Genomic DNA, 24,621 nt, shown 5'->3' on the forward strand with positions numbered 1-24,621 from the left:
TGATCCTGTGCGCTGACGTTTGCGGACAGCCTCTGTACGGCCCTGCCAGCCAGAGCGTTTGCGAACTGTCACTCGTGCTCGTGTGCTGGATTGCCGGTAGGACTGTGAGAGGGATCGCCTTCCCCTCGGTTATCGGTCGGCCACAGAAGTTAGCGGGGCCCACCGTCCGTGCCGTGTGTTGTCACCGTGTGTTTCACTATCGGGTTCGGATCAGTTTCCTCACTGCTTTGTGGACCACCGCTTTGTTCCGCAAGTGATTGCACGAAGCACACTGATTCGGAATTGGTGTGGTGTGGAAGGTGGGGCTAAATGTTGCCTGATCCAAAAAGTAGGTTTAGACTTAAATATCTACCATACCCCTCTGGGTGGAGTTTATTCACTCTGGCCCACAACGCTCGGGTGCGCTGATTGCGACGATGAAGACATCCGACCGGCAAAATAGCTTTGCCCTACTGAGCCCTTCCTGTCGCCGGTCCCGACCAGCAGAAACCGAGCAAAGCAGAAACAATCCACCGACCCACACCACACCAGCGAAGCGTTTACAAATTATTAACCATCGCCAGCTCGGCCGCAGCGCGGTGGTGACGTAGTCAACGCTACCGTGCGCGCTGCCCTAGTGAACGCGACGGTTGGACAGTCTCGGGCCAAACCGGACGTTCGCGCTGGACGACCGGTTCTGTGCCGCTGCCAAGCCGACCGAGAGTTGACCGAGATTGGTTGCGTTCGCTGTCGTAATGTCTTCCGCGGGCTGATTGAAGGCACACACACACACACACACAGCGTTCGGCATTGGGCGCAGAGAAAATGGCTGGAACGAGCTGGAACTGGTACAGCGTGCCTGGAACGCAGAAATCCTCCGGGCAGGGTCTCCGGTGGAGACGGGTGGGTTTTGAACGAAAGGCGATCGAACGAATGGAGGGAGCTGGTCCCGGCCACGGTTGGTCGGCGTTTTGGTGCCGCTTCGTCGGAACTGACCTTGCTTCTCCACTGACGGGCATGCGGTGCTCTCGATTTCAAATCACCCGAACCCTCGATTTCAAGATTGCCCAGCTCCAGTTTCCCGCGCTTCCCTTCAATGTGTTCTGTGTGTGTTTGTTTGTTGCGAGTGTTTTGTTGCAGATTTTTTCTAGGCCCCCATTTTCTAGGCCTGCGGGCCATCATGATGGCGGACGTTTGACGTGAACTTCAGGCAAGTAGATGCAACGGCACGGTGACAGATCAGCAGCGTGCAGCTGGCAAACGCCCCGCGGAAACTTTTGTTATACCGAAACTGGAGCACATCGATGTTTAGCTGGAATACAATTACACAGATGCCGCTGTAGATGCTTGGCAGGTCACTCCTATCCGTTTCTTTTCTGTTACTGCTGATACTGCTTGACCTTCCGGTGGGGATGAAAATGGCTTAATTACACTCCAAAAGATTGTTTTCCTAGAAAGTTCGCTAGAAACCTTTCCCTCGAGTGACGGCGCCGGAAGTGGTCTAATAATTGATTTTCTTGAAATGGTTCTGCCCTTTTTTAAAACACTACAAATATGCAATCTTTGCATGGAAGCATCAAATTGACCTTTACATACCAGGCAAATTATTAAAATTTTAAACTTTCTTCCTCATGTGCCATTCAAACTGTTTCTCAGAAGCAGGCAAAACACTCGCACCGTGACGTATTCATCTGTTCTATTTTTCATCTCCTAGCCGATTCGAGTTTCCGCGTACGACATTCCCTTTGTTGGCACTTCCTAGCACTGGCATGTTCATTCCCTGCGTGTTAAAAGTTTCATTTTAGCTCCCGGTCCGCAATGCATCGCACCGCAAACGCCCGGGCATAGCCCAATCTACAGTGGTGGTGATGGTGGTGGTTTCCTTTCTTCTCGGAATGCGAAGTGTAATTATTGCATAAGCGTACGAACTGATTCAACATCGCTGGGCTCCAAAGGCAGCAGGAGTTAGCCCCAAAACAGGGGGAGGGGGGACGCATTCCGACACTGCCCGGTACCAATGGCTCCGGCGAAGAAAATCAATAAAAGACTAGCCATTTATCTGGAAGCCGCTCGGTGTGGAAAGTGGTAAAATTTACATTTCTCGTGCCGGGTCTGTCCCGTTGTACGAGGGACGAGGGGCAGTGGGAAGGAGTGGATTGGCCATTTCGATGCTGTCACGCGGGGACCCAGAGGGCAGAGAGCAAGCGTTCGGTGCGCTTAAAATAAAACAAGGAACGAGGAACACTCCCACACAGACAAACCCATACACACTCAGGGAGGTTTAAAATGCTCTCGAGCAACGGTAAATTCGAAACCCTTTTGTCCCCCCTTACCCGTTCGGTGTGCCGTTTTGAGGTGCACACACGGCAAAGAGGCTAATTGGTGTTAGTTTGTAATCAATTAATAGTGCTTATACGCTCGCATGCACGCTCGCACTGCCGCGTACTGTGACTGGTGTGGAGGGGGAGGGGGGGGGGAGGGGGTTAGAGGGGTTTGGAACGGATCTGGCCACAATCCCATAATCCCTCTACTCCCTGCCACCGACCCGGTAGACATTTATTGTTTTGCATCAGGCTCACCCCATCACACACACACAAACAGCTAAACACCAGCCGTACATCAATTTACCTGCACGTTGTGCTTTTGTGTATCTCTCTCTTTCTCTCTTTCTCTCTCTCTCTCTCTCTCTCTCTCTCTCTAGCTGGTGGGGGGGGAGTCACACATCCACTGTATGGGACAGTTTAATGTCCCCTGGTAAAACGGACACGGTAGGTGGTGTGATTCGGGTGGGGGCAATTGAGGAGGAATGAGGTACACGCCGCCCATGTGCCACGGTAATGATCCCCCGGTTGGACCGCTCCGGCCGTACGCGTCATTCGAACACGTCGGCGACCACGTGCATGCACAAGTAGCGTGATAAATAATCAACTGCACTTTTCTGCGCCATCTCGCGTGTCTACCGTGGTGTGTGTACCGTGGCCCGGGAAGTGAAATGTTTCGCACGAACCACACTCACCCACCACCCAGAGAAGCACGGCTCGCTGCGAGGGTTATGGGAGGAGGATAAAATTGTTGCTAGTAAAATAATACAATCATTAGCCTTGTATCGGTAATGGTTCTAACCGGTCGAAAGTGGCTGAAAGCTGACTGTATAACCATACCAAAAAAAACAGGCCAATACAGGCTAGGGTTCTAAATTTCTTTATTACTTCGATTTTGTCACGCCGCGATGATGAGGGTTGTAATTTTACGAGCACGCCCAGTGAAGCACACTTAAGATAGCCACTGCAACGTGATGCTATCGTGTGACCCGGTAGGCGTTAGGTGATAATTTGATTAAATAAGTCTGTGTCGAGCGATTATTATGTTGTTTTGCTCCTTTTAGGACATTGATTCGATTGCAGCAGGAAGGATATCCACTACGTCTCGCGGTAGAGAGTGTTTGGGCAAGTTGACATGAAATTTGAAGGTTGTGTTTGTACCCACTGTATTCTTTCAATAAAACTAATGTTCAGATCAGTCGGAAAAAATCAGCATAAGTGTTCAATGCAGGCTCAGAGGTTTGAATAATCGCCCTAAAACACTTTTTTTTTCAAAAAACAAGCATAGACTAAAACATTTCTTCAAAATGTGACAAATAGCATCTGCTCGATAATACGTGGATTACTTCGAACCTAAGTAGAATCTGGTTTCCCTTCTACTTTTGCCCTAAACAAATTCGACAACAAAATGATTATTTTAGGTAATCTACTGAACTAATGTGAAGTAGTTTTCTAAATACCCATGAATAACACCAAATAAGTTATGATCAAATCACTATCACTCCCAAACTATATATGTCATTCATGTCATGGCTAATGGAATTGGTTTTTTGGTGGTTATTCATTTACAATTAATTTATTGAAGTACGTTTTTGTGTCTATTTGCTGTAATAGTCAATCAAGACGCGTGGTAAAAATTTCAAACATATTATTCACATATTAAACATTATCCGGAAATGTAAGTGCTATACATCTATTGGCAGAACAACCAACGCGACTATCAGAAGTCATGACGATACAACAATTTGTTCGTAATTAAACGCTATTTTCCTTATAATTTCTACCGTTCAAAACACATTCTTCCGAATCCTACACTTCGTACAAACGCATACTTTCCTAAGCTGTCCCAGTAAGCACGCGATACGATCGCAACACACATCCAATTTCTCGCACACCATGTTTCCCAAAACCATCCATTTGTGCCTCATTTTGGCAACGATACCGAAAATGATTGACACCTTTCGAAGGTGACGTAAAGGTGCAACAGCACCGAGCATATTGCGGTAGACCGTTCGCTTGCAACCGTTCATCGCACTCCAAACACCGTACAGCCCGCGCTACCACGCGTTTACCCTCCCAGCCACCCCTCTAGCCGTACTGTGTACCGAGCGTTCTCCTTTCGCTGTACCATGCGTTACACTTCAAGCAAGTCGACCGAGTTGGTGTTTTATGCCACCTTTCCTCCTCGCACACCTTCACCCAGGGGGGGGATTAGGAATCGTTCTGTGTCTGAACCGGTTGCGCTTCGACGGCTAATCGATAGCGAATTCTTGCACAATGATGATGCACCGTCTTTGGCGCGTCTCAAACCCAATCGAACATTCACCCACTTTAGCTTCCGTGCGGCGTGTGGATGAGTTGTGAAGCATGGAGTGCGCCGTTGTTGCGTTGGTACGTCCACGGTCTGCAGGCGGGTATCCACCCCACGAAAGGGCCTCCCTTCACCCCCTCCCCCCCTATCGGTCAACCGGAGCGATTCGGTACGCACATTCTATTCTGATGGTTTTCGGGGCGGCCACGGGTGGGCAGTATTTTATTGGCTGCCGATTTATGGCCGACATCCGTGGCTGACGGTGTGAAATTGATGTTTCAATCCACGCAGTTTCGTCAGTGCGTGTGAGTGTGTGTGTGTCTGTTTGTTTTCTTTCGTCTTTCTGTCTTTTGGTTATGCTCAACCACAGAACGCACCGTCAGACGCGTACACGTTTGTGGCTGATGGCGGGTCCGTTCACCTTTCGCGTCTTGCAGTAGTGGTGCGCATTCCCGAAGCGTACCGGGCATCCGCAGCAGCGTCGGTGGAATATTAATGCAGCCGCGTTTGAAGCTTTCTAGAAATAAAACACGGCACGATGGGCAGCCTACGACGACGACCGCTCGAAGGCAGTGGTTGGGCTAAGCCGGACAATTGTATAATATCACCCATCTGAATGCACTGTTTAAGCAGGTAAATCTAGTGCGCCCGGATTACGTCGAGCCTTTTTAACGGCACCGCATCCTGTACGATGGGTGCCTGCTTGATAAGGTTCGTCGCTACCGGTACCGTTGAAGTCATTGACACATTTTAATGCTTTTTTCCCCTTTGCGCTCAAAACATTCTTGCCGTATGAAATGCCAAATGGTGCAAGGGTTGAAAATGCGGTAAATGATTCACAATTCATCGTTAGTGCAGGTTTAAAAATAAACAGTAATTTAATCACAATAAAAATAATCAGTTAATTAATTCACTTGGAGAGAACTTGTGAATTAGTTTGCACGGTATTTGTGATTACATTTCTTGCTTATCTATTTTGTTAGTTGAAAATAAATCATCGCTTTCATTGTTCATCAAACTTAGAACAAACACGTCCTGCCCACTGAAATACGGCATGACGCACGAATGCTCCCATAATGAACACATAAACACCCATTTTCTCTACACCAATGCTACGACGCCAAAACGTCACAACGCTCATTATTGTGCTAATAGCGTAATTGATCGACTCGGAGCGGTTCAGCGGGGCACCAAACCCGGGTAACAGGGTATTGTGCTTCAATTTCAGCACCATTGCCCTACTTCCACGGATCTGGTTTGGGAGTTTTCGATGTGCGCCTTTCGCCGTTGCTCGGGGCGGGAAGTCATGTCACATGTACGCGTGGACACGTTTTATGCTTCGCAGCATGGTTGACCGGCTGGATGCTGGCCACCGAACACACATTCGAGAGGCGGTGGGGAAGGTTAACGTTGTTGTTTTTTTTCTCTTCTTTTCCACCCTCCTGCTCAGGCACAACGAGCACAAAAACGGCGTGTACTGCAAGCAAATTCGTGTACGGCCAACGTAACACCCGCTCCAGACACACAAACACACACACACACATGCACATAGGCCGCGAGGCTGGGCATTGCAATTACTTCAATGTCGTTTGCGTCCCTGGGCCTAGGCGGGATGGCGGCAATGGAAAAGTACAACACATTTCTGGGTCCATTTTTTATTTCGGGGCTTTCAAACTTCCTTCTCTCGCAGTAGTCCGAGGATGATTATGGGAGGCTGCTTTCATACACACACACACATACGCACTGGGCGTAGTATTATTATTACACCCTCCACACTGCCCGTCGTGGTGTGCGATGCGGAAACGAGTTTTTCTGGCCTCCTTTGTTTTTTCGGTGCTGTTTTTGTTGATACCTTTCGATGTGTTTGTTAACTGCAGCCTCTCCCGACAGCGCTCGGACTTGTCAACCTTTCGGGACACAGATTGGCTGGTACGCACCTTGAAACTGATTATCTAACCGTTGCCCCGTGTCGCACCAGCACGCGCGATCAACACACCCTCGAACGGTGCGACAACTCCCTGGGCTGCATGATGATGGCGCAGTTCGTCATCTGATCGATGAAAGTGAAATTTTTCGTATTCGCTCGGGGAGGCCGGCCTCCGGTCCGTTGCCTCTCCACGCTCGTTTGGTGCTGCTGGTCGGAACCTAGTCGGATCCCGCCCGCCTCAATCTCAATTATGCGACGGAGCCGCATGCATTATGTCAAACAATGTGAACGAACTTCCCGCCGCACCGGGCTGGTAAGTGTTCCAGCCAGTGATCGCCAGTCCACCGTGGTTTGCTGCGGTTTGGGGGTTTCCTTCGCGCCGCGTCCGAGCGACACTGATCTGCCGCCGGTACAGCCCCACGGTTCGAGCCGTTTGTATGCAGTGGCAATGCACCTTTTTTCTCCTTTTTCTCATCCCTTCGGCTTGTGGTTTTTTGTGGTGCGCTCATTTTGCATGGATTTGATAGCTGTGGCCTGTACTCGGGTGGTTTGGGCTTTGAACTTCCTGCCCGATTGGAGGTTGCTGGTATTGGTGCGTTTTGTGGTACTAGCTCACACAAGCATTATATTTGTTCAACTTTCTGGCTAAGAGTGATCATAAGAAACGTAAGGTAATAAATATACACATTTGTCGTTAAAATAGTGCAACTTTCCAACGGGCTTATTACATAATTTTTTAACAGTCCTGTCCAGCAATATTGCAAGTTGTAAAATTATACCTACCGCGCGTTGATTGTTGCTCCACTTTTAAATTTTCCAAAATTCCATTCGACAACGAAAGTTGTTTGGTAAGGGTGTCAGCTCATTCTTTGGACAGTTAATTTGTTTCTTCAACATGGTCAACGTGTTAATTTGTGTTGGAAATCAAGATCATAATTGTTACGTCAGTGCAGCGTAATCAGAATCCAAACATTACCGAAATCAGACTTTACATTTCGTGATTTTGAAATTAAAAACCATTTTGTTTCGGGATGCGAAGAAATGTCTTTTTTGAATATCAGGAGGCAGAATCGAACAATTATAACATATTCTAACTATATTACCAAACCACCGAAAACAAACTTGTTGGATATTGAAGATCGTATGTTTTTCACGTTATTGAAGCAAAGATTATGGGCTAATTATTTACTATGTGTACTTAATTATTTCAATTTGTATGCTTCAACATGGAACCAAGTAGTGCCCTCTACCAACCAAAGCCGCAATCACTTCCAATGCCACGATCGTGCTTATTAACGCTCCCAAAGCACCCCGGTAAGTTTCCTGCTCCTGCTCCTACCCGGTATGCTCGATACGATCACATTTCGTTCCCGGCCGTGCAATTGTTTCATAATTTCACACCTTGAAACACCAGCACCGTGCCCATGGAGGAGGGCGCTCGAGCAACAACAAGCGCGTAATCGGTAACGGCTGCTGCGACAGAGAGAAGGTCGCTCAAGGAAATCGCTCCCATCTTAACTCGATCGATGCGATGCGCTGAGATTGGGAGAAGCAAAAACAACGAAAGAAGAAAAAAGAATCAAGAGGTATCAAGATCACACCACAGGCGGATCGAGCACGCGGGCGAGTGGGGCACCGACGGTGACTGCAACGCGCTAGAGACCAACGAACCCGCGATCAACGAAACGGCGCTGTTGCTGCTGCTGCTGGTGGTGGTAATAGGCCGCACACCAGTATGCGCCAGTGGAAAGTGGCGAAGGTGGTGTTTGGCATTTTCCTTCTTAATTCCTAATTATGCCCCCTTCTCTCGCCCCACACCTTTCCCCGCGGAAGCTGCCGTAGAAGATGATGCACTTTCTGCGGTGTTGCTGGCAGGGCGTAAGAAAGAGATGGGATAGCCGCGCAAATCGCCTACCTACAACAGTGTTTTGGGATGAAGATGGTCCTGGTTCACCTGCGGGCTCTTCAAAACACCACTGTGCAGAAAAACAAGGGAAGCTAGGCGGGCGATATTTAGCGACACACTGGGCACACTGGGAGTTTGTTAAGTTAAGATAATTGAAGTTGCAGCAGTCGAAGCAGCGCACTGGTCCTGCATAGCGAGCGGGGAAAGAAAGGCTAGGCATCGTCGAGCCACAACCTCCACCAAAACCGTTTTGTTGTGTTGGCTTTCTATGGCCGCGGCAGGAATGAATGGTGACGGAATGCAGAGAACCAGCAGCAGCGGTACGGGCCAGCGAACGTTAGAGCGAAAGGAATGGCTAACAAAACTGCCTAAGCCATCTCGCCTGTTTGTTCGCACGTTGCACAGTCGGAGGGGCGACGAAGCAGTGCGCCCGCTAGAAAAGGGCGGCGAAAGGCACGGTAACCGCTTTACCCGCCATCGCTCCCTCCAACGCCCTCCTGCCCCAACTCCATCCTCCTCTACCCCTCCCCCGGCCGAAAACCGAACACACTTCACGTACGCGACACATTGCGGTACAACACATTACCGCAGCGCTCTCCTTCTGTCGAACTGGCGGTGGATCGCGCTGGCAAGTCCGCGATCGCGATCGTCACCGAAGGAAAGAGTGGGGCCACGGCAGTGGTACGCTTTAGCAGGAGAAGCGAAGAAGACTGGTAGTGGGGAAGGCAGGCACGTCGCGTTGGGGCGCGCGAGCGAGACGGCACGCGGCGATCGCCGGCAGGAGGACGAAGACGCCCAAGAAGAACCTGAAAATGCGCTCCTCCGCCTACCTTGGGTATAAAAACCGATTGTAAAATTGCCTTTTAATACAGTTTTGTTGGAAGTTTCGCTGCGTGCACACGGCTGGTGCGAACGAACACAAAGTTTTGCAAAGCGAACCGAAGTTTGGCTAGTCTCCTGACACACACACACCCGGGTGTTCAAATTCGTGGTGCAAGAAGACGCAGAAAGATAAAGTGCCGGAGGACAACAGCAAACGGAACGACAAAAAAGGACGAATTTGTGAACGAATTTAACTCCTCCAGTGTTTCACGGAGTGTATTGGTTGGTGCGGTTTGTGACACGGCGTGGTGGTTGTTCTGTGAGCATTTTGCAAAGCCCTGTTGGTGTGGCAGTAAAACACTACCCTGAAGCAGTTCAGTCAGTGAAAATGAAGTATAGCATAGTGTTCGTGGTTGCACTCTTCGGAGCCGGTACGTACCAACAAACAGCAAATAAGGCTCTTTATTACAAACAAACAAAAAAGACTTATGTAGCTTAGCGAGCGCACGAAAGAGTAGGAAACGGAAACAGTTCGCATCACGAGCGTTTAGTGGCAGATCGTTGTGGTATTCATTCGAAAAGATCCAGAATCTACTCCAGAATGTGGTTCATATGCTTCAAAATGGCATCACACTCTTTAAAAAGATGGAACCTGTTGATTGGTGTTGTTTATTGTTTAATTTCATTAAAGACTTCGGGTCCTTATTGGCTTCTTCCATCGCTAAAGAAGGCAATTTATTTATCAAATAGGCATTTGTGTACCTTTTCAAGCTCATTCAATCGTTCTTGCAACGATCGCTCGAAGCAGTTGATTTGTAGTTTTTTTTTTTGGTTTTTTTTTGCTTTGCACAATTCGCCCACCGCAAGAATGTGCTCCACACGGCACACGGCCCAGAGTTGCCGGGCGAGAGAGAATGGCGGGCATAGGGGAGATACGGTGATTGGTGGGATTGGCTTTCGCTTTCGGCGCCCGGCTGCGCGGCTGCCGAGCGAAACAGCAAGAGGAAGTCAGCCAGCAGTGTGTTGCGCCAGTACGCCAACGCGTCATATGCACGGCGGGCAGGCGTACGAGCGTACGAGACTGCGCTCTCACTTTCATGCGGTGGTCGGCGCCCGCGCGCCATCTTGCCCGACGATGGAGACGTAACGCAACGGTGCGGTCCACCATTCCGTTCGGGCGGGTTAGCGTTCTTGTGTGTGAGATCTTGTTTTGATCTTGCGCGAAGCGATTTCGCTTTCGTTTGGAACTGGTTTGGTCTTTCCCAACTGGGGCGGGCGCGTTAGGGACACACGCGTGGCCGTACGAGATCGAGCTCTCGAGAGCTTTTTGCGGGAGAGCACACACACACACACACGATCTAGAAGCCTCGATCGGGTGGATTGTGTTTGCTGCGGCAGGCAAAACGGGCGATGACAGATTCGGTGCGTGTTTTTTTTTTCTTCACGAAATATGAGTCGAGGTCAGCCAGTTCTCGGCAGGCAGCTCTGGGAAGGGAATTTGCAGCTAGAGGGATGGAAATTTATTCATCTACCATCTAGGCTTTATTTTTTTTGCGTCTTCTCTCTCTCTTGTGTGGTATGCCTACACGGATTTGTTAATCCAGCGGTCGGGCGTGGCCAACATCTGCCCGCAGCGAACACCCCCGAAGGCATCTCCGATTTCTTGCCCGACTACTGAAACCGTTGCCCTAGATAACGCGGCGCACAATCGCATGAAAAATGCACCACATTTTTGATCGAGCGAGACTGGCTGTCCTTGAAATGGGATATTCTTCGCCTTTCGGAAGGCCATCGCTTTATCGATTCATTGCTCTCGCCCCTCCGACCCGTCACGTCGCATCGTACCAGTGTATGTACAAGCCGGGTCTACACGGTTAATTACCGATTGGCAGAACCACGGCCGGTGTGTGTCCGCGCGCACGATGTGGAATGTTTGGGAGTGCATCGGCAGTGTGCGAGATTGAAGCTTCGGTCAAGGTTGTCGGTCGGTTCTGGCACTAAATAATTCCACCCAGCAAACCGCTGGCTGAACGCGATGGCGGATAATCACCTCCCGGTGGGATGTACCTCTCTGTGGCGGCGACAGCGGGAGGCAGCGAAGTCCCATCGATCGGCTAATGGTTGCTGTGAGACTAGCCGGACAAGCCGGAGTTGACAGTTGACGGAGGTCGGAACGCAATCGGAACGGAACAAGGAGAGTGTTTTAGGGATCAATCACTCGTCGTCCCCCGATGGTCCGTCCCCCGGGCGCAGAACCGCGAGGAGATGCGTTCAATTACTCTAATTACAGCTCAACCATCCGTGCCCCGATTTGCTCCGATTGATCCGGCAACATACACCGCGTTTTGGGGGCGCTTTCCGCAAGGGCCCTCCGATTTGATGACAGTGTGGCGAACTGCGCTGAGACACTGCAGGACAGTGCTTGTGCATTGTGATTGTGTCTTCAGTTGGCAACCACTTCCGTTCCAGCTTCGAGCCGTCTGACTGTCTGTCAGTGCGTTAAGTGCCAGCACTCGCGAACTCGCCGCACGCATCAAGGGCGCTTAATTGAATTACACTTGCAAAACACCTTCCTACGGAGATGGTTGGTCGAAGTGGACCAAGGATGAGAAGATGCCCGCTTACAGGCGGCGTCCGTCTGGAAGGTTAATTAATCATGGCGATGTATCGGGCGGGGGAAGCGCTTACGGGATACGGCGAGTCGCTGAGATATCGAACCGTCCATCAGTCCATTGTGCTTTCCGGGCACGACTTTGCGTCACAAATTACAGCGAATCAAAATTTCACTGCATACATGTGTGCGCACCGCTCGGGTCAATGAAATCAACTCGAATAATGAGATTATCGGAACTAATTCGAAGTCGAAAATCTTCTTGTACCGTGCAGCCAATGGAAGGTTTTTGTTCTTTTTTTGTTAGCTCTCTGCCTTTCTTCACTTCAGCGTCAACAGCGCCGCAGGCTGCCCCAACAAACGTCCCACAAATAGCCCGGTATCGCCCGATTAGATAATCGTGGCTCGGAATTAGTATTCCACCGGTGGATGCTTTGCACTTCGACTTTAGTATTAAAATGTGTGACTGCGCTTCCCGTCTCGCGCCGACCACCCGCCAGCGCTGACCAGTCGATGCCGAGGGGCATGCCCGAGTTGTTGATGCCGCTCACGTACTGCGTGCGTGTGACGCGTATCCATCACCGACCGAGGCGGAGGCCCCGGAATACGACTTGGCTTGTTATTGTACGGACGTGTGCCTCTCTTCAAGCGCAATCCAAATGCAACAGAAGGGAGGGGAGAGAATAACGACGAAGAGGACAACACAACACACACAAAAAACAACTATGACACACGCGTGGCATAGATGGGCCCGACAAATGGTCAAGCAAATCGAAGAAATGCTTCTGCACCGGCAGTTCATTGACAGCTTCGAGAGATGCGTTGGAGATGTCGCAGTGCGCACAATTTCCTGCGTAAAACGCGTGACAAAATTAGTTAATTTCATCCCCCCCGCCTCCTCCGTCCTGTTCGTCGACTGGGTCAGTGTGGTGGCATCGGGGGAAGATTTCAGCCGCTCTTAAGCGGGTTAATTGCTTGCCTGCAGCGCGCTCGAGCAATGTGTTCGTCCCACTGACAACTCGTCATTCGGCCGATTGACATTGAGCGCGTGCAAATGAATGAGTCTCCTCGCCTTTCGAAACAAATCGAGCCGTGCTTTAACGACACTTACCGCAGTGACAGTAATCGATCGGGCTGACCTTCACCAAAGCAAAAAAAAAAAAAGACAAAACAAACCCCCGGTTATTGTATTGACGATTGTCAAAAGGGCAGCAACGAAAACGCGCCATCCCTACAGGCGGCAAGCGCTACTTTCAATTGTGCTCCAGATTTTTGAGCATGCCGATGGTGAGTGGTGCGATGTAGCGGCGCGTTCCCTGGCCCTGCTCCGTAATCGCCCGTCAACCCGTCGATCGCTGGCAAACGGTAATTGCAACGCTGCGTGCAAGACCTGTTGTCAATGTAGTCCTTTCACCCATTTTTGTGCTCGGTAACAGGAACGCACCGCCGCTTGAACTTGATCGGCAGCCGTTGGGCATTGGGACCAGGGTCTTCTCCCCCCCCCCTGCAGCGGGCGAATGTGGAGCACGCTCGCTGCAAGTTTGTTGCCCATCCGACCACTGCGACGACTGCGACGACCTTCATCCGGGGCTCGTGGCGGACGCGCTCGATTTAGAAAGTAATGCCAACGGAAGCGCACTAATTGCGCAAGCGGGTGCACACGGTGAAATGTGGTCACCAACGGGGGGTGACGGGTGGGACGAGTGGGTTGATCGTAATTGCTACCCCTGCTGAAGAGCAGACCTGAAGTCTGAACTTGGCCCCGAAGCGCTGCACCGGACTCGGCTAACCGATGCAGCGCATTGTGACTTTTGTGTTTTTAGATTTACAAAATTCGATGCTGTCACAACATGCGCGCTCTCCATCCGTGGGGCCCCGTTTTAAAATATTCAAATTCCATTTGCCACAGCGGGAGCGGTTTCATAATCGACTCTATTTGCCTACGCCCCTTCTCAGGCAGGAGCGAACGAAGGCGAACCACCCGCCCGACGTTTCGCGTTTTTTGTGTCGCGATCGCGGAAAGGATCGCGAGATGAGGCCACAACTCGATGGCCCAAGATGAAGGGCGGGGGAGGGCGATCCCGCGGCCACGCAAAGGCGTGCGCGCGAGGGCTGGTGTGACATAATCGGTGCCGGATTGTGTCACCACCACACTGCCATTCCAGCGGGAGTAGGAGTAGGAGCGCCCGGTGGCCGTTGTCAGCGCACAGCATTCCACCAACCGTCCGGCTACCGTTATCGAATCTCCACCGGGACTGGTTTTCGTCTTCTTGTGTGTGTGTGTTTTTTTTTTCGGGCCAACCACCACCAGAGGCCAACCATCATCCAACCTCGCCCCAACGTGTAGCCCCTTCTCCCCCAGCTGCGCGTTGCGCAATCGTATTTCGATCTTCGATAATCGAACAGCGCCAACCGTTCCTCTGCCGGCTTCCCCCCCCAGCTCGAATTTCGCAATTCATTAACAAACTGGAAAAGAAACACACCCCACCCCGGCACACGAACGCGGAAGGTTTTGGGAGGGTGTTCATCCGGGAGTGGCCACTCGGTGGCGTTTGCCCACGCCATCTCGAATCGTGTGCAGCTTTGCAGCTTTGTTAAGACGTTCGGTTCGGCATTCTGGTGTGGCCTTTTTGCATAGTCGCCACCGTCGCCGCCGCTTGCTTTCACTTTCGCCATCTTTCACGGACATGATGGAGATTTAGTTCGTGGAGTTTCCTTGTTTTTGTAGTCCCTTCATCCCCCCCCCTTGCCGGAACCAGTTGTAAAGGTGAAGCAGTGCACCTGGTGCCGTGGACGCTAGAGAATGGATGTCCGATCCGACACGGTGCAGTTTTAATGGTCATGGTGTCACACAGCGCACGTGTGTGTGTGTTGGTGTGGCAGAAGAACGGCCAGGGAGATTTATTAACAGTCCAGCCTGTGACAGAGTCATGTTACAGTCGGAGGCCTTCCCTCAAACTCCTCTAATCTAGCAACACTCTGACAGAGACGAAACGCTCATCCACCGTACAGGCACACCGTCCAGCGCGGCATAAAGGCCGTGTGTGCTTGTATGTGCAACGGTGTACATAATTTTCTTAAAGCCCGCCCTGCTTCTTAACATGATCCCGGGAGAGGCGGGGCGGGGGGGCTTTATTTATGTGTTAATTAAATTCTACTATCTATTAACCGGGAGCAGCTACGGTTTCCCAGCTAAGCAGTTCCCAGCGCCGGTGTTGTTGTGTGCAGCGCCCGACCGGCTGCTGGATTCGCAAATCGTAAAATAGCGATTGAAATGTCACACATAAATTGTCCCCCTCGTCTGAGGATTGAGGAGCAAACGCACACAATCTAACGAGGAAATGTGTGCTTGTACTGTACTGTACGTACGGCACCACCTCCGCGTCAGCGCTCTCGGGTGTGTTACAACGCATTTCGCGTTCGCGTAATCAATTCCGGGATGCAGCGCTGTTAGTATCGCGTGACTGCAGATATTGGTGCATTGTGGTGCATGTTTTGAGGGACGGAGTGGGATCAAAAGTCATCTCCCGTCAGGTGCAAAAGGGTAGTTCAACCTTTGGAAGCGAAACAGGGCTGACCTTAATTTCAATACGCGCCTGGATCAATCTAACCACTCTCAAGGGGGCGTTTGGTTCAACTTGTTCAACCTGAATGAAATGCGTGGTTTAGCGCTAAATAGCCCTATTTATGATAAGCAAACAGAGCAGCACATTCTCCGCTACAATCTGGCTCAAACAATCGACAATTTTGCCAACTGAGCGTCAGCGTTTCATTTATTTTTTTCCACCTCGATAAACAACTCAAATCGAGTTTCCACCGTTTATCGAAAACCCCCTGAAATTCCACTCCCATTTTACCCTGGGGCTATGTTTCCTGTGAAGAAAACACAACCACACACACACACACAGCGACAACAAAGCAAACAATCGTTTAAAATCAAATCTTTTCGTACGGTGGCAAAGCTGTCACCGGTCCCCGTGCTCCGATAAAGCGTGTCGAACCCGTCTCGTATGATGCAAGATAATAAACATTTATTGCGCAACGCAACGTGTGTGTGTGTGGTTGCCCTTTTCCCTACATAGTGGTTCCTTTCGAAACGTGTTTAGGAGCGAAGCTTTTGCGGAGGAAAGATAATTTCACTTCGTTTAGCGCAGGGTTACAGAAAAAATGGGGGAACGGAACGTAACTCCAAACCCCCAAACGGTAAACCCAGAAACCACTATGTTCGATGCTGTGCGATATGCGTCTTTGAATAAGCAAACATAGCAGAGCGGTAGAGAGAGAGAGAGTTTGATCTTTTTGCCAGTTTTCAAACAAACCAAAAATCTTCGCACACAGGAAAAAAAGAAGAAACAAATCCCGTTTCGTTCGGTACGTATATTGACAGGATTCACGTAACCCTGGGCGCGTGTCTACCAGCCAACCTGGAATAACATTTTCTTACAATCTTGGCAGCACGAACGTACCTAGCAATCTTTCGCCCATCGCACTGAAATGCCTACGGGGTTCTTTGTGTGGGTGTGTGTGTGTGTATGTGTGCGCTGATAAAAACCCCGGATAACAATGTGGATAATCAGCGTGCTTTATGTCGCGCCTTTGTGCTAAAAATCAAAAGCCTTCGTTACCGGGTGTGGCCCTCCGCTTTTGGGGGCGCAATATTACTTTCCGCAGCAAATCGTAAAGGCAAAGGCAAAGAAAGCCCTTGCTTTGCACCCTCTCCCAAACCCCTACCCATCACTGTGTGCGCTTTAATTGCAAATCCTGCTTTACAGGGGCTAGGGGCTGGAAGGGTTGCGCTGGTTCTTTCTTTTCCGCGATCTAATCTGGAGTGTGGTTTGGATTTGTTTGCGCAGTTTTTGTAAGCTTTCTTTTTTTCTCGGTTGCGTTGTGTTGCTGTTCGGTTGTTGCAGCGATTTGTCGATACAGTTTTTTCTTCCCCGTTCAGTTATGCTGGAAGGGTGCCAGAGCGGAACCTCATTACCGTATCAGGCTGGTGACTTATGTGCGGTGGCAATGTCGGTGAACGGTGACGGGGAATTGGGTTGGATTGAATGGGTTTTCGGGATGCCGAAGGATGCGGTGGAAGCAGCAAGCAATCCTTTTCCTTTTAATGCCACGCTAGTGCGCGTCAGCGAGCTGCGATAAAAGCGAGAGTGATGGTTATGGGAGGGTTTGAGCTGGTTTTTACTCTCTGTCTCTCTCTCTCTTCATATTGATTTTAAACCCTGCATATTGGTGCCTCTTCGGTGTAGGTGATTTGCAGTGAAACGATTTCACTTTCGTGCCGTAATTAGGGAGGTGCAGAGGGAGGGAAGCAACCACAGCATCACGAAGTACCGATTATGTACGATGCTCATTGCCCTACGAAAAGGGGCAATTATTGTACAAAAACCGTTCATGGTCAACGGAAACGGGCACTTGTGGGTTTGTGTGTGTGTTTCTACCTTCACTGCCACGTCGATTCGATGACGGCCGCAGCCGTTCACCAACGACCATTCACACACCCGTGCGGAAAGGAGAGCAAAAACTCCCTCCCGGCGATCATATCTCCAATCGAGCGATTTTTCTTTCCACTGCCCGCAGGCATGGAGAGGAATTTGCGAATTTTGCACTTACCTCAGGGATTGGTCTCGAGAAACCTTTCTGTAATTTTGTTTGCTTTTGATTTCGAGCGAACAAAAAAACACACACAGACACACAATAAACCCATCCAATCAATTGATCGGAAATACGCCAAGCGCATCATTGCAACGGCGTCCGGGGGTTTTCTCTCAATTTGCGGTGCTTCCGTTTTGTTTTCATTTCTTTCTTGGTGCACTCTTTGGGCGAGCGGAAGTTGGGATGAACCGTGCCCGTGGGGTGAAAGGAAAATGCTGCACGCGATCGCTCTATTAGCGGATAAATCACCACAATACCTACCTCAGCGGGTCGTTGCACCCGTTGGAGTGGTATGCAAAATTAGCCAGATAATGACCGTGGCGTGGTAAGCCTACACTCTATCAAACAATTTGTAAAGCATAACGGAAGAAAGTGAAGTGGAGTGAGACGCATTTCTCATATTTAATTTGGATGTGTGCGAGTACGTGTGTTTGTTTATCTTTCTCTCTTCTTTTTACGCCAACCCGTACCGAAAACGAGATCAAATTAGATCGCGTGGCTTGAAAAAAGAAGTAAAAAACTGGAGCACAGCGCATAGAAAACGAAAGCTTACCCAACGGTTTAACGGCTTAGAGCTGGGGCGCTTACGCCACGCGTCGTTTATTTACCGCTGGACCGGCTTTGGACTGGGGAAGCAAGCAGCAGAAACGAGCGTGCCCCCAAAATGGGATAGCGATCGTCGTACGCTCATTTGTTCGCTAAACTAATTAACGACGCATGATTAGGCAACGAGGGCAGGGGAAACCCCTTTCCCAGAGAATGGCAGAAAAGATGCCCCCGAAAAGGGAAAAGAGCATCAAAATGCACAAACAAAACTATGCAATCCGCGGTAGCCCTTTTGGACATCTCTGTTTTATTTCATCTGTTGCAAGCGGTCGCACACGTTTGCGCCACGCGGGCTTGCGGCCGCCCGTTAATCACGACCATATGGGGCGCGCCGGTGTGCGGACGATTACGCACCGTACGCATCACGCTCACGTGCGTACCGGCACCAAAATCGTCATAAGTGCCGGCAGATCAGTGAAAATAGGGCAGGCGGGTTAGCAAACCGAAAAACGAAACCGAAACCGAAACCGGATGGTTATTTAACGCCCGGGAGCGAGCAGGATTTTTAATGAGCGTTTTTTTTTTTTGTGTGTGTGACTGGCTTTTTGCGTGCGTGTGTTCGTCTGGGGCTGATGCTGCAAGACAAGAAGGGCGTTGGAGGTGCGTTTTTGATCGCGGCGTTGAGTAGTGTACGAGACATTCGTGCGGGAAATGTCGGAGCGCCTAGCTGCCGTGAGCGATTGCATCATCGCGTTGGTAGGGAATGAGATTATGATTGGATTTTTGGGAGGGAGCACAACACTAGAAAGGGTATTTTGTTTGAGTCGTAAACTCTAGAAGAAAGAGCTTATTATTCATTAAATTTTTTTTGTATAAATCAGCATCCGTCAGCAAATACAAGATAAAAACAGCCAATTGAAATTAATATAAAACGTTTATAATGAGCAACGTTTAACACTTTCAGATTACTGTAAACATACAATATCACAGCGTCCCTCGATCCAACGTGTCAACGTGGCCATTTTGGAATCCCTTGACGATATTATCCGCTGTCAGCCGGGTTCGGAAAAGGGGTTAACAAAATCGAAAATCGAGCGTGGCATTGCGTTCCATTGTGCACGGCAACACTTCACGCCCGTTGGAATGCCGGGCGGGATCGAGCGTTGCATAAATTAAAGATCATTTTGCGGTGATAAAAATAATGGCAATTACGGTGTAATTATTATCGCTGGGGCCAAAATTTACGATGACCAAACGCTGATGGGTTGGGGAAATTTATTGATTTCCAGCCCGATTTCCTCGGGGGAAAGGCCCGTTGCAGGGCAAGTGCACACTATCACGGTGTATCCTGTCATCGCAGTTAATAAAGCTGCACTCCTCATTTGTGTGGGAAGAATGGGGGCGGAAATCAACCAGTCAGCTAGCCGTTTCTGTGGCCAGCTGTGGTTTTGCTAGTCTTGCCGACAACAAAACCTCAACACAAGCACCCACGGATGTATGTGCGTGTGCGTGTGCAAACTGATTACCGAATTGGTCAGGATTTATGGCGTGAGTGGAGGTATCGTGGTGACGTGGGAAAGATTCTAGCCGCTTGCGATTGCCATTTCCACACAGCGCGGTGCTTCGGATGAATCTAAAATGTCAAAAGTTTAATCCTACCAAACCGGCAGCGCTGGCTGGTAACACAATCAACCGGCGACCATTTGAAGATGAGTTCATTAATCACAGCGTAGGCGACAAATAGATGTACCTTTTAATGCAAATGGAGAAGAATAGAAATAGAAGAAAAAAAGGCTGATCGGTGGACAGTCTATTACTTTCGGCAACAGTATACCCCGAAAAACCAAGCAGAAGAAACACTAGAAACGGGTGAGCGATGATGGATCTCTCCTTATTCTAAGGTGCGTCGGCTTGCAAGAAGTTCCCTCAGAACCACCAGGCCCGGTTTGTGCAAAAGTGATGAAAGTACGGAATCTAAAACAAAAAGACGATAGATCCCACTCACTGTTCGCACACACACACACACACACGCACCGTCCCAAAATCCGACAGGTCACAAATCACTCAGCGGATCACGGAACCGTGCCGTTTGCGGTTTGACGATGACGCTTCGGCGCTGGGAACGATCCATCATCTGTGCGGACCCCGGACCGACCGGTAGGCAGGTGGCCAAGAATATTTATGGTGACCCAGCGTGGAAGGCCGATATTAGAGCGAGGTTTGGAGGGGGCTTTTGAAAAATGACACCAATCGTGGGGATTTTTTGTTTTGTTTTGCGCTTTACTCCAAGATGAACAAACGTTGAAATTACCGACACTACGCACCTGCAACCTTACATGAATCACACAGCAACGGTGTTAGGTGTGTTCTTCCTGGAGAAAGAAAAAACAACTTCTTCTTTCAGCTTTACTTTGCTTCGATATGAACTAGATTCGTTTTCCATTCCTTCGTTGGCCATATACGTGGTGGAATTGTATTGACATTATGGAAAAAACAACTAATTTCCTTTTTACTCTCTAATCCTGTTCACCCCTTTGCAAAACAGCTGTCGCTCAGGAGAGCTTCAAGTGTCCGGACGATTTCGGCTTCTACCCGCATCACAGCTCCTGCGACAAGTACTGGAAGTGTGACAACAACGTGGCCGAGCTGAAGACCTGCGGCAACGGTCTCGCCTTCGACGCGACAGACTCCAAATACCTGACCGAGAACTGTGACTACCTGCACAACGTCGACTGCGGCGACCGCACCCAGCTAGGTATGTATGCTTTACTGATAAACGCTATCAAACACAATGATTGTACTGTACAATTGAAAATAATTGGGATAATTTATATCACGATTGCTCAAGGTTAATTGCACTTAAACTGTTGCTTGGTGCTTGCTGATAAGCAATTAAAACCCAACAGACGAAATATATTTTCAGTAACATGCAGTGAATGAATACAGTACAGATTAAAACAGAATTAACACAGAATTTAAACACTTCAAATTATAGTGTTTTACTGCGTTTGATTGTTTTATGCAGAATCAACGCATAAGCGTGTCTTTTTATGCGTTACCATTTCCCCGAATGATTGGTGAAAGAAATGTGATGGTTTTTCGATCGATAACTTGTTATTTTATTTCTGTGTAACATATCCATAACATATGGTTCCAAACCCACACTGGTTTTCAAACTAATCATTTACGATGGAATTTTTAAAACGGGGTTACCATACACAATAACCATTATTGTGCAATTGATCCTTGCTATTAAATGCTACTTGAACTATTTAACAGCCAAAGGCTAGGCGTCAAATAACTGAAAAGACTGAAGGAAATTTCACTGTACTTTCCAAAAGCGTTGGGAGATCAATTTGGGTTACATTCGAGTAAACGTGACTGTTTTTACACTAACGTAACAGTTCGAAATAAATGAATCCTTGCTAGCCTATACCTTACCTTGCTGTTTTCCTCTATCCCCATCCAATTCTAGAACCACCGATCTCCACTCCCCACTGCGAGCGTCTGTACGGTATCTTTGCGGATGCGGCCAAGTGCGATGTGTTCTGGAACTGCTGGAACGGTGAGGCCTCGCGCTACCAGTGCTCGCCCGGACTGGCCTACGATCGTGAGGCGCGCGTCTGCATGTGGGCCGACCAGGTGCCGGAATGCAAGAACGAAGGTAAGCTAGCAATGACCGCTTTCCTGCTGTCCATTTGTACTAATGCTCTCTTCGTACGATTCCCCATCCCCGGACCGTAACCGTTACGACCACAGAAGTAGCGAATGGATTCGCCTGCCCGGCCGCCGGTGAGATCTCCAATGCTGGATCCTTCTCGCGACATGCACACCCGGAGGACTGCCGCAAGTACTACATCTGTCTGGAGGGAGTCGCCCGCGAGTACGGCTGCCCGATCGGAACCGTCTTCAAGATCGGCGATGCTGACGGCACTGGCAACTGCGAAGATCCCGAGGACGTTCCCGGATGGTAAGCATCGTTTGCTGTGTGTGTGTGTGTGTGTGTTACTTCTTTTCGGGTTCCCTGGTGCCCTGGGATGGTACTCCCTCCCCTTACCCAAGAGATTATGTTGGTGTATGTGTGTTTGCAATCATGTGCAGGGTTTATTCGGTGTTCCGATCAATAGTTTGTACTTGTGTTTGTGTCTGTAATCATTCTATCAAACTCACATTCTGTTCCGCTGTTTGCCGATGTTTACTCTGTGCTGTCCTGCCGACGGGCAAGCACATGTAGGCAGCATCAGTGGGGCAACCCATTGGCTATAAAACCTGACAGACATCTTTAACATCAAAGCCGCCAAAAACATTACCAAAACTTTGCAACTTCGGGCGCCTTTTCGAGTGTACGAAGTTAATCTGATTTCGATTCATTTCGGACGAACTAAACATTCTCTTTCCCTCTCTCGCCATACGTATGCACACGCTCACAAAAACTTCCTGTTGGAAGAAAAGTTAACTTCACAGCCATTGTGTACCGAAGTTGTTCTTCCCTACACACTGACAACAAACTCACACACATCATCGCCCATCATTCGCATTATCATGTCTCGAGAGTGTATAATTCTTAATTCTTTCTTTCTCTCTAACCAACCGTCTAATCTTCCCCCCTCCCACCTTACACCCCCAACAGCGAAGATTACTACGGTGATTTGGACTTGAAAAGCATCCGCAAGAGCGAACTCCTTGCCGGTCTAGCCCTCCAGTCCGGTGGTGCGCCCGCTGCCACCAAAGCTAACGTTAAGTCGAACCGTCCGGCTCCCAAGGACAGCAACTAAAGAAAAGGGGACAGTAAAGACAGTGCATAAAACCGGGGGGGACTTAACGAGTAGTGGGGTTTTTAGGGAAGCAGATAAAGAAGAGATGCAGAACGAGAGAGCAGCAAATGAAGAATGTAACTGAAACAACAGGGTTAACTGTAAGGAGAATTCCAATAAGCACATTACGCAGAACAGTGGGTGCAGGGCTGTAGATCAGGGAACGGAAATGACGAGATAAAGGGCGAATAGACGGATAGCGTCGATCAACGGAAGAATAAGGACCACGCATATCGCATGACGCTGCGCCAACGGAAAGGAAATTCACTACATTTGGCGCTGATTGCATAATGTTTAAAGGAAGCGCTCTTCCATATCAATTTCCACACGACAGTTTGTAAAGCTTAAAACCAAGACTTAAAATTCGATCAGGCACGAACCATACAGCCAACCAATTACAAACTAGCGCCCAATCACAGCCCAACTCAGCAGGATTACGTTGAGTTTTGCTCGTGATCAGTCGGTGCGGTGTGAAGAAATTGAACGCAGTTTCTGTTGTGATCATATTTTGTGTATCTTTTTGTTGTGTTCAGATTAAAAACGTCTTTTTTTACATCTGACTTTTCGTTGCAAATAGCAAAAGAAAAATCCTTTGTATTCCCGGTATCGTACTTTGAACGGATCGTTTTCGATTCGAATTGCTCGCAGTGGCTCGTCCGTGTGTTTGTTGCACATGATGCAGTTTGCTGTTTCCACGCCCTGACTTTTAACCTCTGAGTTTGACTGTAGTTGAGGAGAAGTGAACGAAAATGAATGAATGAGGGAGACCGAGGGAAGCGCCTTAGTTTAGAGCCTAGAACAACACAAAACAAACAGAAAATGAAACAATAATAAAAAAAAAATCTTTAAAACCACTTTAAAACAAAACACCGCCATTCATCCTTCTTTATCATTATCGATTGATTACTTCTTCCTTTCTCACGATTTCACCGCCCTTCGGTTCAACTTTCGGTGTGTTGATTGCTCGGTATTATGGGTGTGTGTTGTTTTTCACCTAATAATTTGTTTCTTTAGTTTCTTAATGTTTGGTTTTGGAGTTTCGCCCACAGACTGGATCGATTGTTTCTTTCTGTTTTTGTTTTTGTTTTTTTTTTTGCTAACATTCTGATTACTAACGGGTAAGCCATCTTCATGTCACGCCACTGTGACAAGCGTGTGTTCTAATGTTTCCTTCAATCTCTGTCCTGTCACTTGTGACACTTCATTCGATGACATCATACGATTGAGTTTTCACATTCATGGTTCCATTAACGTTGGTTGAGTATATTTTATTCGTTCTTTTCTTTTCGGTATTGTTTTCTGGTGGTGCAAAATTGCTTTACAACTCATAAAAAGCCCAATTATGTTTGACATTGTTTCTTTCACTCCTTCCAGCGAGGACTATTACGGTGACCAGGACATCAAGGCGCTCCAGAAGAAAGGATATTAATCGTAGTCACTAGTGTAAGCACAATTGAGTGTAAGTTATTTCCGCGAGCCGTGAACAATCTTTTTAATAAAAACAGAGTATAAAAAAAGAACTCATTGTATTTGCTTTGTTTTACCGTTACGGAGTCGCTTAAGTTTAGATTGAAAATAAAGGAGCAGATATGCACTCAATTCTACACTGAATGTACATACACGGAATGGGATAAAAATGCATCATTTCCCGGTTCACGCAAGCATTGCGTTCCGTGCCATGACTGGTATAGATTGAAATACAGTACATGAACCGAAAATAATCTTG

At 48.8% G+C, this 24,621-nt stretch overlaps 1 protein-coding gene across 2 annotated transcripts; it reads left to right on the forward strand.

Annotated features, from left to right (window-relative positions):
* The first annotated feature begins 9,324 nt into the window (after positions 1-9,324).
* On the forward strand, positions 9,325-24,415 carry LOC120895752 (protein obstructor-E). 2 transcript variants are annotated; one of them, XM_040299341.1, is made up of 5 exons: positions 9,325-9,697; positions 20,627-20,836; positions 21,557-21,745; positions 21,841-22,051; positions 24,270-24,415. In XM_040299341.1, the coding sequence occupies exons 1-5, from the start codon at positions 9,655-9,657 to the stop codon at positions 24,322-24,324; spliced, it is 708 nt and encodes a 235-aa protein (XP_040155275.1). In that variant the 5' UTR covers positions 9,325-9,654; the 3' UTR covers positions 24,325-24,415. The 2 variants fall into 2 exon arrangements, with proteins under 2 accessions (XP_040155275.1, XP_040155274.1); XM_040299340.1 differs by lacking the exon at positions 24,270-24,415 and adding an exon at positions 22,712-23,762.
* The last annotated feature ends 206 nt before the right edge of the window (positions 24,416-24,621 follow it).

The sequence above is a fragment of the Anopheles arabiensis genome, chromosome 2 (genome assembly GCF_016920715.1).
Source record: "Anopheles arabiensis isolate DONGOLA chromosome 2, AaraD3, whole genome shotgun sequence".
Lineage (NCBI taxonomy): Eukaryota > Metazoa > Arthropoda > Insecta > Diptera > Culicidae > Anopheles > Anopheles arabiensis.